The 14,929-nt window shown below is 43.0% G+C and overlaps 1 protein-coding gene across 2 annotated transcripts; it reads right to left on the bottom strand.

The window, feature by feature from the left end:
- Positions 1–6: 6 nt before the first annotated feature.
- On the bottom strand, positions 7–11,989 carry STAM2 (signal transducing adaptor molecule 2). Of its 2 annotated transcripts, none has more exons than XM_031064393.1 (13): positions 11,910–11,989; positions 9,673–9,748; positions 8,773–8,868; positions 6,644–6,790; positions 5,741–5,810; positions 5,206–5,392; positions 4,436–4,530; positions 3,960–4,042; positions 3,709–3,796; positions 3,259–3,313; positions 2,239–2,392; positions 1,103–1,260; positions 7–430 (listed from the first exon to the last, which is right to left on the bottom strand). In XM_031064393.1, the coding sequence occupies exons 1-13, from the start codon at positions 11,945–11,947 to the stop codon at positions 232–234; spliced, it is 1,446 nt and encodes a 481-aa protein (XP_030920253.1). In that variant the 5' UTR covers positions 11,948–11,989; the 3' UTR covers positions 7–231. The 2 variants fall into 2 exon arrangements, with proteins under 2 accessions (XP_030920253.1, XP_030920254.1); XM_031064394.1 differs by having other exon boundaries at positions 3,960–4,039.
- Between the last annotated feature and the right edge of the window lie 2,940 nt (positions 11,990–14,929).

Raw genomic sequence — 14,929 nt, 5'->3', positions numbered from 1 at the left:
CAGGGAAAGAGAAAAAAAAAAAGGACTCAGAGGAATGGGGAATTATTTTAAACCATCCCCTAATCTAGTTCAGGATGCAAAAATGCAAATAACCATCAGAGCTGGTGCCTATTTTTACTCTGCACCACCCTAACGCAGCGAGTTGGGCTATTTGAGAGGAAGATGGACTTTGATATCCACGGCAGGGACTCCCAACGACCGCCAAGCTCGGAACTCCTCCATCCCGGCTGTTCACAGCAGAGGCTGCTGATGGAAATTTGGCTGCTGCTGGAGCAGGGAATGAGCAGGAAGTGCCACGGGATAACCTGGTCCTTGGTTGCTCTGGAATGCTGCCATGTCCACGGGCACGCCCATCTGGTGCTGGGGGAAGGCGGCGGTGCCGGTGACGCTCGGGACGCTCGGGAAGGGCTGCGGCAGTGCGGGGTCAGGGCTGCGGGGACACAACACCAACCACGCTCACAGGGACAGCTCAGGGACACCCCAGCATCAAGGGCACCCCCAAAACAAGCTGGGAGCCTCCTAAATATGCACATTTGACCAAAAGGGTCACTTTTGAAGCAATTTCATGTTTTGCCGGCTGCAAAAATACAGTTTTTGACATGCACACTCTCAACTTCAATCAGCTCTGGCCTTGCACTTTCCCTCCTGTTACTCCTCCATGTTAATAAACAGTTTCCCAAGAATTCCATACTTTTCATGCCTCTAACATGGCACTTTTTAATGGTTTTTGCAGGAAAAACGTTTTCACCCTCAAAATTCTTCCAGCATCTCAATAATTCTACTACATAACTTTTCAACTTACTCTTGCTTCTCAACTTACTTACTCTTGCTTTTAAACTTACTCTTTAACTTACTCCTACTATTTAATTTTCAATCTTTGGTGCTGGGTGCTTAAAGCCAAGGTCAGAGGTTCCTTTTTGACCTTCCTGAGAAATCATCTCGTGCAGGATCAGTTTTACCCAGAATAATGCTCTCATTGCTCCCTAGTTTACTAAAATTGGTATTTTCCTCTCAAAAATGATGTGTCACTAAATGTAAATGCCACGAGAATGTACAAAGTGGCAAAATTCCCCCCAGGAAGAAGAAATTGCTGGGTCCATACCTTAAATAAGCAGCTGGAGGTGGCTGAGTGGCTGCAGAGTTGATGCTCTGAGGCAGGGACCTCACCTGGCCCACCTGCTCCGGGGCCAGGCTGTACCCTGGGGACATGGACACCCCCTGGATCATGTAATTCCCACTGGGAGGCTGCACAGGATACGACTGCAAAGCAAAGCAAAGCCAGCAGATTTGGTGCTCAGCACGCTTTGGAGTGAACCCACCAGAATATTCTACAGCTGGAAGCAAAACCTGCACTTTCTGCCAATTCTGGTTTAAATAATGCAAGATTCCCTCCAAATTCAGGTGGCACGGGCTGGAGCGGCTGGCGGGGGCTGGATTTGGGATAAACAGGTTTGTCCCAAATAAAGCCCAGCATTATCCTGCATTTCTAGGCACCAGTCTTGGGAGGAAACAGCAAACTCCAGTTGCCTTTTGGCTTAAATTACTTTGTAACCTCCAAATATAATGAATTTTCCATCGTTACTGGAGTTAAGGACACGGAATTACTTTTAACTGACATATTTTCAGATCTAGCAGTTGCCATGGCAACTATTCTTTTGCCACTGAACAATTAACATGAAAGTAAAATTCATTTCAAGTAAAAACCCTCATTCTGTGCTTTTTGAAAATCTCTCCTTCCCCTCCATGTTTATTCCTTAAGCCATCATTAGGGACAGTGTAAAACAGTTTGGAGCACAAATACCACATGTTTAGAACTGATACAAAATGTTCAATTTTCTAAGGGCAAAAGGAGCTAAAAGCAGAGAGTTTCTATATTTAGCAAAAAATACACTTGGGATTAATACACTGATATTCCAGTTCCCTCCCATCCCCAGCATTAGATAAGAAGGGAACATTTTACTTGGAGATTGACATGACTCACAGCAAGAATACCCACCAGGCTGCTGCAACACCCAATCCCAACTGCAAGAAATGAATTATGGAAGGGATCTTTTGGAATTTTCAACAGTGGCCAAGCAAAACCTTCTGTTCTAGTGCATAAATCCCAATTTCTTGCAAAGGCAATGTCAGATTGCTCGTGGGCTCCCTTTGGTTTTTGCTGTGATTTTTTTAAAATCAGGGATAAGCAGCAGGGAGTTTCCAGATCCCAGGGAATTTCCAGATCCCAGGGATACTGACCTGCACAGAGACTCCAGAGGAGGTGGGTGGGAATTGTGCAGGGTGCTGGAGTTTGGAGTAGGCTGAGTACATGGGGCTCTCATTCATCAGTTTGTTGTAGAGCTCCAGAGCTTCCAGAACCTTCACGTTCAGCTCGGATAACTCGGAATGTTTCCTGTTCCAAAACAAATGGAGATGGCACTGAGCTGCTGGGACATCTTACATGGGGAGGAAAGACCGGTGCTGCATGAAATATGCAAGAAAAATAAGCCTCTGAAAGGTAAAAGGTCATTTTTTACCCATTAATATTGAAAAATTGCTGTTGTGTGACTGGAAGGAAAATCCAAGAGCTGCACAACCATTGCTGACACCAAACCAGCAACTCCCAGGTGGAATTCCCTGCTCTTTTTACCCTCAAATATCCCCAGGAGTCACAGAATCATGGAATGGTTTGGGCTGGAAGGGATCTTACAAGATTTCATTCCAACCTTCTGCCATGGACACCTCCCACCACCCCAGGCTGCTCCAGCCTGGCCCTGGGCACTGCCAGGGATCCAGGGGCAGCCCCAGCTGCTCTGGGAATCCACGCCCAGCCAGGAATTCCCAATTCCCAATGTCCCATCCATCCCTGCCCTCTGGCACTGGGAGCCATTCCCTGGCTCCTGTCCCTCCATCCCTTGTCCCCAGTCCCTCTGCAGCTCTCCTGGAGCCCCTTCAGGGACTGGGCAGCCAAACTTGAGGAGGGAGAGGTGAGGAAAACCTGGAATAATCACCAACAGACTGAAAATTCCAACCTCTGGACAGCCTGGAGAAGGCTACACAAAATGACAAAGTAAAAAGCATCCATGACCTGGGCAGGGAATTTTGGGAGAGCAGCAATCAAATCTCAGTGCACACACTCAGAACTTGATATTTCAGCATTAAAAAATAAAGTTGGTAAATTTTTCTTGCAAGGTTTTCTAGCTCAGGAGATGAAAGTACCAAAGAAATCTCATTAAACCTGCCCAATTTGAAGGAAATGAGTGAATAAATTGTGCTCACCTATCTATCTCTTCTAGTTTTTCATCTATCATTGGACCCATCTGCTGGCAGATATCTGTGAAGACAAAGTGTTGAGGCAGTTGATGTCTTGCACAATTAAATGTTTAAATGCAGCCAGAAATATTTTATCTAACTACAGGAAAATTAATTTCTTATTTATTTCAGGGTTGGGACTGGTAGATGGATCTTGCAAAGCTCAGGCATTTTACGGAGCTGGGAGTTATGCAAATGATTCTGCTAAACGTGGAGCTGGCTTGGAACTATTAAAAAAAATTCAAATTATCCCCAGAGCCCCACACTCCCACGGTGAAATAAGTGTTCTCCAGCACTGTTAGTACAGAGCACAGCTCCCCTAAGCTTAAAATAAACACAAAGAACTCCCAGCTCAATCCACAAAAGGTAATTGTGAGAAGAAGTCATAAAAAAGAGCTCATTTAGTGCTGCAAGTACCTTCTGAGTTGAGAAGATCTGGAGAATCAAGCTTTAAATCTGTGGGATCTATGCTCTGAAGTACCTGCAGTGTTTTATCCATCTTATCCTGAAAGGGGAAGCCAAGATGAAGAACTCTGATTTCCCAGCCATGCCAAGATTAGTTTAATATTCAAATAAAAGTTCTTTATAGACAAAGAATCATCTGCCAACATTCAGCACTGAAGGAATGTAAAAGCCCAGCAATATTTTATTTTAAAGTGGCTTCATACCTCATCAATATAAACTGGCTCAGGTTCTGCTTTCTTAATTTCTTCTGCACTGTCCTCAGGAACAGAGATTTTATCCACAGCTGCTGGAAGAACAGAGATGAGTTTCTTTTCTCTCTGTTGCTGTCAGAACTTCAAACAAACATTTGCTCCTTGTTATTTTTCTGTGTGAAAAGACACTGTGACATTTGAAATGGCAATTTGCTGGATTTGTAAATATGTTGCTGACAAGGAATTATGGCGAATCGAACCAAATTTCTGTCACAGAAAATGGTAATAACTTAAAAGAAAAATAGAGACAGAAATTAAGGAGAGTTATGGAGTGATCTGTGCTTGATTGTTTGAAACAAGGGCAGGATGTCTCTCAATTCTTTCCTGGGGCTGATAGAGGAAATTATTTTGCTGCTGGGCTAATTAGGATTGCAGCACAAAGCTGCCTGTGTGCAATGATCCATCCATCATTTCAGCAGGTAACTCACCTGCCTCGGGCTCCACAGACAAGTCAGAGGTGACGAAATTGGATGGGAACAGCCCCACTCCTCTGTGGTTCTCCCCCTTCCACCAGTTGGCATCACTGGGGAAATAAAGAAGGGTTACACAACTCAGGGGGGAACACAGCCAGGGACATATTTGGGGTTTTTACTGAAAATCTGAGGTACAGAGACATATTTGGTGGTTTTTTTACCAAAACCCTGTGATGTCTAAAAGAGAACTTGCAGGGATTAGCACAGAGGCAAACAGGAGCTGAGGCACAGGGGAGGGGAGGGAGGAAGAGGAGTCAGGGGATCACTGAAAATTGAACACAATCCATCAAATCTTTATATTGATTACTTGCCCACCCTTTAAAGCTGTATCTATCCCTAGAGGTGTTAACAACAATCATTATTTTAGCTATTTTTAATCAGTTTTCTTCTTGGCAAATCTGATTCTTGATAGCCAGAGGTTTAACAGCTGCTGGAAGTAGATGGAATGTGATGCCAGTGCTTTTTCTTATGTCAGACAACCAACTAAGATTTATCTTCCAAACTACAAACTGGATGAAATGCTCGAGGTTCTCCCTGCACTAAAAAAGATTCGAGGTCTGAAACAAGGAATTTGGAAAGATAAAAGGAAGAGAAAGGGATGTGAGGGAGGGCAGAGTGACAATGACATTTCTGTGAGGGGGAAAAAAACATCAGAGGAAAAATGTGCTACCCTGAGAGAAACAAGAGTGGTGGAACAAAGTCAGCTCCACCTGAGTGTATTGTACCTGTCATCCAAAACAAAAATAATTTCTCCACTTTTAAAGGTGAGCTCATTGTCCTCGACAGCTTCAAAGTCATACAGAGCTCGCACCTTCCTCAGGCTCTGGGGGTTTTGTGGCATTTCTGCAGGTGGGTACAAGGATTTCGTCTCCATTTGCTGCTGCTTCTGCTCTTGCAAAGACAATTCAATAGCTGCAGGTGGGGCAGAGAGGAAGAGAACAGGTTTGAGGGGTTTATCCCTGGAGACAAAGCAGTGTGATTTCTTGATTTAACAAAAACAGGATATATTGCTTTATTTAAACAAGGTCTGTATTTGCTTCTGTAGTGTTGGAAGCTAACATTTAAAATGCTGTGTGATGGGGAGGAATGTGTCTTACCCCATATCCCCATGGATGAGGGAAACACCTGGAATGCCACAATTCCCAACCCACTGTGGCATTGATTTCAATTCTGTGCAGCAGGCAAGAGCCCAAATTCCCATTTCCCTGCTTTTCAACAAAACTTCTGCAGTCCAACTCAGAGGCTGAGACAGCAACTCACCTCTAGCTATATCCTCATCTTCTTTGGATTTACTGGATGAGGAGCCATTCTTAGCAGCACTGGTGGAAGCCTGCAAAGGTGGGAACAACAGAGGGACAAATGACATTGAAATCTCCATAATTTGATGTTTTTAAAAATTAGCACCGAGTTGTTCCTGATCAGGTGGATTATGGAATCCTGGTGATCTCAGAAATAAAAATCACCACCCTTCAGGCTTGTTTCTGTTTTCAGCAGGGAAAAAAGCAAAAGAAATACTGAGATTTAATTGAAATAACTGATTTTATCGACATAATTATTTTAGTCATATTTATTACAGTGAGACTACTCATTTAAATGACTCTTTCCACTTTTATCCTCCCTTCAAGAGAGAAGATGCTCCAGTTGGGAGCTGCTGACTTAAATCCTACAATTCTCCCCAGCAGCACAGTGAAATCATTCCTGGAGTTTTCATTCCCACCAGGAACTGGAATTGGGTGCCAGTACTCAACTCTTCCATGTTCCTGCCATATGTTTTACACATAGATCAGAGTTAGAAGTGAAAACATCTTTGTGGAGGGAGGAGGGATTGTAAAAGTTAAAAAACTCATAGTGTTTGTAAAAGTTAAAAAAACCCTCTGTGTTTCATACAGAGGGAAGTAAACTTTGTGTGAGGAAATTGTAATAGAAATTGTAATTTTGATTTTCAGGACTGAATAATGTGGAAATATTTAGAAGTATCAATAATATAAGTCAGGAAAAAACCACCTGGCATCCTATCTGCTGTCAGGTTGGGCACAATAAACCACCAGAAGTGAAAAATAAAGCACTCCAAACCCAAGATAACTCCTGGGACAAACAGGAAAAGGGGATTTGGGAAAGGACACCAGAGCTTGGGACCCATCCCTGTCCCACAGCAGCTCTCACCTGGGGTCCTGCTGCAGGGAAAGTGACCCCTTCTTCCTTCAGGGATTTGATGGTTGCAGATATTAAACTACATTGTGGGTCTTTCTGGAATTCTTCTGACCACTCCACCATGAGGGTTTTTAGCTTTTCACTCACTTTTGGGTGAGCCTGGAAGACAAAATTAGATAAAAAGGGATGTTTGAGCCTCAAAATGAACAGAAGGAGCTGTTACCAAAATTGTTACCAAACCCATTTTACTATAAATACACTTAATCATTAATAATTGTGTAGATTGAGAAGATTTGGGGAGCAGAGTGTAGAACATCTGACCTTTTATACCCTGATCTGATATTCCAGAGAACCTGCTGAGCTCCTGGAGCACCAATTCTGGAGAAATTCAGGCTGCCTACCACCCTTATCCTGAATTTCTGCCTCTCTGTGTTACTCACCCTCCATTTAACCCCAATTTTCTCTTCATTCCTTCTCAAGTGTGTGGTTTTCCACTTCCCAACCACATCAACTGGTCTGATATAAGCCACTGTCTTTCCCTCCAAGAAATCTTCCAAGAAGAAATCCTTCCCTACAAGAACTCCTCCAAGAAATCCTTCCCTACAAGAACTCCTCCAAGAAGTCCTTCCCTACAAGAACTCCTCCAAGAAATCCTTCCCTACAAGAACTCCTCCAAGAAATCTTCCCCTACAAGAAATCTTCCAAGAAATCTTCCCCTCCAATAAATCCTCCCATAAATCTTTCCCTCCAATCCACCTTTTCTGGCCTCAGCAATTTCTCCTCAGATGCCAGGACAGCTTTGTCCCAGCTGAGAGTACATCACAAAACCCTGATCTGTGTCTCCTTGAATCAGCTTCTCCCACAAAAAGGAATTATCCATGAGGACAATCCTTGGGGAGAGTTTCTATTCCCAAACTGGAGCTGTGCTGCTGGTAAAAGAAGATGATTTGCTTGGAGTGGGGGCAAACCAAGATCAATTCATGCCCTGCCTGGAATTCCTGTGACTCCCCCAGATTCTGGCACTGGGACAAGATTCCCACCCCAAGGAATCAGATCCCAGCATGGGCTGAGCAGGGAGGGCACTGCCAGCTGCCAGGCTCCAACCTGCATTTTTGAACCAGACAGTTTGCTGGGCTCAGGAGCAACACAAAGACATTTGTCACACTTGGCTGAACTCGTTTTCCCTCAGAGAAGAGGGAAAAAAGCCCAATTTTATTCATTATTCCTCCAAGGGGACCAGGGCTGGGGGTAAAGGGTCAGTATTTCCCAAGAACACAGAAATTGTGCTCCAGAACCCATCCCTGGGTGGGATCCCAGGGTCCCTGCCCATCCCTGGGTGGGATCCCAAGGCTCCAGGATCCTTTTCCACCTCTGAGTGGGATTCCAGGATTCCTGCCCATCCCTGGCTGCTGAAGGTCAGTGAGAGCCCCAGGATGGACCCTGGCTAATGGGAACACAGGCACCACTTGCAGACCTATTTTTCCACAAAAGCCAAAAACGCAAGAGCTGTGAACTCATTTTGCTTCCCAGCAATTTTATTACTTTCCTTAATTGCTTTGCTCAGCCTCTGATGATTGCAGGGATCTGAAAACTCCTTTTTAACCCATTAACCAGTTTTGTCTCCAACTGGAGCAGTAATTAGGGAAAAGCTGTTCCTGCTTACTCAATTCCTCACAGCCAGATTTAGAGCCCAGCAGCTGCTTGACCCCAACCATCTCAGTCTCCTTTTCTTGGTTATTTTCTCATTCAACATTCCCAGAATCTCTAAAAACTAAAAAGGATTGTCTGCAACTTCATCCTTTTCCTTGTACAAATGTCATTTCACTTCCTCATAATTTTCCCTTTCACTTCAGCCCAGGAATTTCCTTCAAGCCTAATAAAAACTCTCCTCAAGAAAAGCTGCACTTACCATGATCAAATTAATGGAGCTTAGGAGCATAGATTTTAATTAAAACTGCTCATGTAATTTTGTAAAAGTGTGAAGGATTATCAGCTGTCAGCTCTTTAACAGATTATTTTTTCAGAGTAAAAATGGCACAAATTTCAGTGAAAACATAGAAATTGTGCATTAACTACACCATTAATTTGGAGAAATTACCAAAATAATCTTCCCCCAAGACTGCAGGTTCTAAAATAATTACCTTGTTTATTATAGCTCGAGCTTCAGTGGCAAAATCCCTGGAACACACTTCCAAGTGGAATATCTTCCCACAGTTTGACACACAGGCTCCTAAAAGCTGACAGCAGAAAGACAATTGGGAAAATGCAGGGCAAAAAAAAAGTACAAATAATCCAAAATATAAAAAGTGCAAATAAAAAAAAAAGAGTGCAAATAATCCAAAAGAAGAAAAAAATGCAAATTAAAAAAAAAGTGCAAATAATCCAAAATCAGGAAAAAAAAGTGCAAATAAAAAAGAGTGCAAATAATCCAAAATCAGGGAAAAAAGAGCAAATTTTAAAAAGAGTGAAAATAATCCAAAATAAGGGAAAATATACAAATTTTAAAAAGAGTGCAAAGAATCCAAAATACGAAAAAAAAGTGCAAATAATCCAAAATAAGAAAACAAAGTGCAAATTTTAAAAAAAGCGCAAATAATCCAAAATCAGGGAAAAAAGATGCAAGTTTTAAAAAGATTGCAAATAATAATAATAAACTGCAAATAAAAGAGTGCAAATAATCCAAAATAAAGAAAAAAAGAGTGCAAATAAAAAAGAGTGCAAATAAACAAAAAAAAAGGGAAAAAACCTGCAATTAAAAAAAAAGTGCAAATAATCCAAAATAAGGGAAAAAAGTGTAAATTTAAAAAAAAGCCTGCAAATATTCCAAAATTAGAAAAAAAAAAGTGTAAATTTAAAAAAGAGTGCAAACAATCCAAAATAAGAAATAAAAATGCAAATGAAAAAAGAGTGCAAATAATCCAAAATAAAAGGTAAATCCAGCACGGACACTGATTTATTGAGGTTAATTAATGAATTGATCAGCAAATATTGAATTGCTGCATTCCCTGAGGTTTTTGGGGGCAATTTGGGAATTTACTCACTGTGAGAGCCTGCAAAGCCACGTGGGGAACTTTGTGATTCATTCTCTTCATGATGGCTTTAAGGCAATCCTTGGCTCTGCAAAGGAGCAAGAAATTCAGGATAAATGGGAGTGACAGGAGCTGTGCAAGGAATGAGCCCAAACCTCCACCAGAAGTGAACCAAAATGTCACCAAACCTGAGCTTATTGAGCAAAAATGGCACCAAAGCTGAGCCTAATGAACGAAAATGTCACCAAACCTGAAACTACTGAACAAAAATGGCACCAAAGCTGAGCTTATTGAACAAAAATGCCACCAAACCTGAGCTTAAGGAACAATAATGTCACCAAAGCTGAGCTTAATGAACAACAATGCCACCAAACCTGAGCTTATTGAGTGAAAATGGTACCAAAACTGAAACTACTGAACAAAAATGGCACCAAAGCTGAGCTTAAGGAACAATAATGTCACCAAAGCTGAGCCTAATGAACGAAAATGTCACCAAACCTGAACTTATTGAGCAAAAATGTCACGAAAGCTGAGCTTGTTGAGTGAAAATGGCCCCAAAGCTGAGCCTCTCAGGGCTGGGCAGAGATTTACCCACTGACCAGTCTGTCTGTCCTCAGCTGGGTGCTGGATTGGCAGAAATTCCCTTTTTCCCCCGGGCATTGCACATCCATTCCCAAAAACCTGCTGCCAGGCCAGGAAGGGAAGCAATTGCATGGTTTGGGCCAGACAGTGAAGGAAATGTCCCCAGAAAAGGAGAGGATTCAATAAATGGGTATTTTAGTGGAATTCATTCCCAGCTCTGGGATCCCCTCTCCCTCAGCCTGAGGACACAAAGGTTTTCATCATTTGTTTCAGCACAATCTGAGGTGAGTGGAGAATAATGAAGAGCTTTTTAAATGCTTCTGCTGAGGGGTTTCCACACTTTAAATGAGCATTAATGGCTGGCAGGAGTTCAGGCACATCAAAGGCTTCATTAACACTGATATTTGGAACATTTAAAAACATGAAATCCTGAAAAAAAAAAAAAGCTGATGCAGCATTTAAAAAATAGTATCACTGCCAGATACTTGAGCTGCTGGATTAGCAAAGCACAGAAAAGCCTCTGTGCCAGAAAAATACACTTTTACTCCTAATATTTTCATTTTATTTCGTATACAAACCATCCAACCAAGTCAACTCAGTTATTTTAAGTTGTATTTTTATTTAGGGTAGGCAACAATCTTCATTGTTCTCAAGGGCAGAAAGGAAGAAAAGGACACAAAATTGAATTAAAAATATGCCAGCAGCAGTGGCATTTAAAATTCAGAATTTGGGGTTTTATTTTCTATATAAATACATATACTTAGATTTAATTATGCATTTTTTATACTTCTATTTCTGCGTAATTTTTTTCATCTTAAACACAGAATTTTTTACAACATCCCTTCCTCCAAAACCAAACTTGGAACAGTTCTCTCTACAGAAGTCTCACGGCACTAAAAAATTTGATTTTTAATGAAGGACTCAAAGGACATATTTTTTCCTTCAGGACTAAAGATTCCCAGATTGAACAGATTTGCTGTTATTCCTTGTGGCAGGTAATCAATTAAAATCAAAACACCAAAAAACCCCAATTTTAATGTTAAACAGAACTGCTAAAAATTCTGAATTACTTAAAAATTGTGATTAATTGAAGATTAATTCCAGAATGAATCTTATAAATTGAAGATTAATTCTAGAATTAATCTTCAATTAATTAAAAAATTAATTGAATATTAATTCCAAATTTAAAAGATGCTATCACTCAAAAATTCAGCAAATATTTTGGCCACTACAGAATCACTGAAATTCCATTAATGTTTCACTCAGGCTAAACTGATTCCAAGTGATTTGTGCTTTGATCCCTGTTTTTTCCCTTTTCTCTCCCATTTTTCCTAACAACCAAACACAGACAAATACCATAAGAAGCCCCAGGTCCCTGCCAGGTGTTTTTCTGCACAGAAATTGTTTCACTTTCTCCTCCTGGCACAGCCACTTCCCCTCATTTATGCCAGATCATTAAATATGGATAAGTCGGGCGTGCTGTGCAGAACTCCAGGAAAAAGCTGGAATGTGCTCAGCACATACAAACTGCTCTGCTCAAAATCCTCCTGGAACATTTCCTCCCAAGCATTTCCAAGCCAGCTCCATGTATTTGGAGCTGTGCTCTCTGTGCCATTTTCCTCCTCCCAGCAGCACAGAATTCCCTGGAATGCTGAAGCCCAGCTTACCCATTGGGAGTGCTTCCAACCTTGTCACAAATATCCATGATGAGCCCCCAGTCCTCACTGGTGTTGTATTCATTTGTGGCTTTCTCTGGAAAGAAAAAGAAGATTTATTAAGTGATTTATTTCTTCAGGTCAGATTCTATCAATAAAATGTATCCCTAATTAATATTTCATGCAATGATGTGGGTTGGAAGGGACCTTAAAGCTCATCTAGTCCCACTCATTCTATAGATTAATTAATAAGGCTTAATGGTATTTATCTGTGCTTTTAAGTTTTTATTAGCCAGGTTATTTAAATCCCATGTAAATATTGCAGTTCAAGTTAATAAACAGCAAATTCAATATCTGATTGCATTTGCTGCTTCAAGATTAAGTTTTAACCAACTAAACTCCATTTTATTTTGGCTGCTCAGCAGAAAGATTTCCACAAAGGGAACACAAACACAGCACCCACCAATGTCCCAAATTCCTTTTGCTACAGATGTAAAAAAAATGGAAATGTAGAATTTTTGACATAATTTATCCTCACAAACTGGAACATTTACTTCAAGGAAGTAAATATTATTTTGAAACCACAAACCTTCAAAACTAACCCCAAAAATGATAGAATTGCTAAATTTTCTTTTAACTGCATCAATGTTTTAGGGCATGAACAACAAATTCATGGATGGTGTGGAAAATAAATGAGTGCCTGCAATTTTAAATACTTAAAAAAGAAAAGGAAAATCAAGTGAAATCAGCCTCTGGAAGCTGCAGGTTCCCTGGATATGCAATCCCTAAGGAGTGAAAAGATTCCCAAGGATATCCTGAAGTACTTAAGTACTTCCCAAGGATCCATTAAAATTTCCCTGAGTGGAAATCACACCAGCTTTTCCTGCCAGGGCAGAAATAATCCCAACTTTCCCATGGCAACAGGAAAGGTTTGATGATCACAGGAATGATGGAATATCCATCCTCACATCATCCCTGAAATCCACCTGAGGAATTTCATGGGAAAAATGGCACCAAACCCCAGCAAAGCCACCCTGAGCTGCCCTGGGCCAGCCTGAGGCCGTTCCCTCTGCTCCTGTCCCTGTTCCCTGGGAGCAAATCCTAAATCCCCCCTCCTGTTTGGGAATTTCAGAGAGTCCTGTCCTGCTGGGAAAGCCTGGCCAAACTGGGATGTGATCCCAGATTTGCTGATTTTTAGGATGAGGGCTGCCCACATGAGGGGGTTTGGATGGCTGGGAAATCCTGGGAATGCCCCAGGAGCAGAAGTGCAGGAGGACAAGGAGGGCTCTGAGCCCCAAATGCTCAGCCCAGGCCCAGGGCACTGCAGAAATGCAGGAAATATTCTCACTGCAAACCCGGCATCTACAGCTCAAAATACCTGGGACTTCCCCACTGGCCTGGCTGCTGTGCCAGGGTTGGAAATGCCTTTCCATGAGGGAATCGCCCCAAAATCCACCCTGAGCTGCCCTGGGCCAGCCTGAGGCCGTTCCCTCTGCTCCTGTCCCTGTTCCCTGGGATGATCCCAAATCCCCCCGGCTGTGCCCTCCTGGCAGGAGCTGTGCAGAGCCACAAGGTCCCCCTGAGCCCCTTTTCTCCCTCACCCCACTCCATCCCCATCCCAACCCAAGCTCAGCCCCCAGCACACCACGCTCAGTGCTGCTCCCTCCCAGCTCCCAGCACATTCCCACAGGAGCCAATTCCCTCCCCTGCAGCCACCCTGTGCTGGGAGCAGCTGTGGGATCCCAGCTCTGCCCTTCCCAAACTCTCGGGGATCTGGAAGTTTCCCTCCCTGCCAGCATGACAAACTGAGCAGCAGCTGCTGTTCTCCATCCCTAAATTCAGGAACAATTCTGAAGGATAACTCCCTCACAGATGCTGAGACAGAGCAGAAGCAGATGTGGGAGGATGCATTTTCCAGGAGTTTTTCAGCACAGAGGGAACATAACCTTTAAAAACACGGAATGAATTGTCCCCTGCAGCCCCCCAATTAATGAAGGAACATTAGACCTGAGCTGGCTTTCATGGAAATAATGATGAAAGCAGAATGTGCTGCTTGAGGTGCTTTGATAAAGAATTCCAAGGGCAAGGAACGGCTTTTCCCTGGGTGAGCTCCCTGAGCTGAGCTGCTGCGTGGTCCCAGGGAATGCTGCCAGCCCAGGAAAGGGGAGAGCACTCACAGGAGCAGCTGGGAAGGGGCTGGGGATTGTTTGCTGCTCCCACTGCCAAAAGGAGAAATGCTTGGAGAGCTCTGCCCCAAAGCACTGCCCCAGCTCTTCCAGGAGAGGAGCTGGAAACTGAGGGAAAGGAAAAGGAGCTGAGGGAAGGGAAAGAAAAAGGAAGCGAAAGGAAGGGAAAGGAAGGGAAGGGAAGGGAAAGTAAGAGAAAGGAAGGGAAAGGAAGGGAAGGGAAGGGAAAGTAAGAGAAAGGAAGGGAAAGGAAGGGAAGGGAAGGGAAAGTAAGAGAAAGGAAGGGAAAGGAAGGGAAGGGAAGGGAAAGTAAGAGAAAGGAAGGGAAAGGAAGGGAAGGGAAGGGAAAGTAAGAGAAAGGAAGGGAAAGGAAGGGAAGGGAAGGGAAAGTAAGAGAAAGGAAGGGAAAGGAAGGGAAGGGAAGGGAAAGTAAGAGAAAGGAAGGGAAAGGAAGGGAAGGGAAGGGAAAGTAAGAGAAAGGAAGGGAAAGGAAGGGAAGGGAAGGGAAAGTAAGAGAAAGGAAGGGAAAGGAAGGGAAGGGAAGGGAAAGTAAGAGAAAGGAAGGGAAAGGAAGGGAAGGGAAGGGAAAGTAAGAGAAAGGAAGGGAAAGGAAGGGAAAGGAAGGAGCTTTGCACTGAGGGAAAATTGTTAGGATCATCCCTGATCATTCCCACACCAGCCAGGGACCAGGGAATGCCCGGGGAGAACCAGGGGATGTCCTCACCCCTGTCACCAAACCTGGAGCCCTGCAGGGCCTCTCCAAGCACCAGCAAACACCTCCTGCTCCTGGAGCCCTGCATGGCCCTGGAGAGAAGGGCAGGAAAACAAACGCCAAAGGGAAGGAGG

The sequence above is a fragment of the Geospiza fortis genome, unplaced genomic scaffold (assembly GCF_000277835.1).
Source record: "Geospiza fortis unplaced genomic scaffold, GeoFor_1.0 scaffold677, whole genome shotgun sequence".
Classification (NCBI taxonomy): domain Eukaryota; kingdom Metazoa; phylum Chordata; class Aves; order Passeriformes; family Thraupidae; genus Geospiza; species Geospiza fortis.
The sequence above is the reverse complement of the archived record's forward strand: the minus strand, read 5'-3'. Positions and strand labels throughout refer to the sequence as shown.

Bases quoted from the DNA above. Each gene is read 5' to 3' on its own strand.
- STAM2 (XM_031064393.1), bottom strand. From the start codon at position 11,947: ATGGATATTTGTGACAAGGTTGGAAGCACTCCCAATGG. The intron at 5,811-6,643 runs GTGAGAGCTGCT...CCACCTTTGCAG, and splicing joins TCCCTGCAGCAGGACCCCAG to GCTTCCACCAGTGCTGCTAA. The intron at 3,314-3,708 runs GTACTTGCAGCA...TTGTCTTCACAG, and splicing joins AGATCTTCTCAACTCAGAAG to ATATCTGCCAGCAGATGGGT.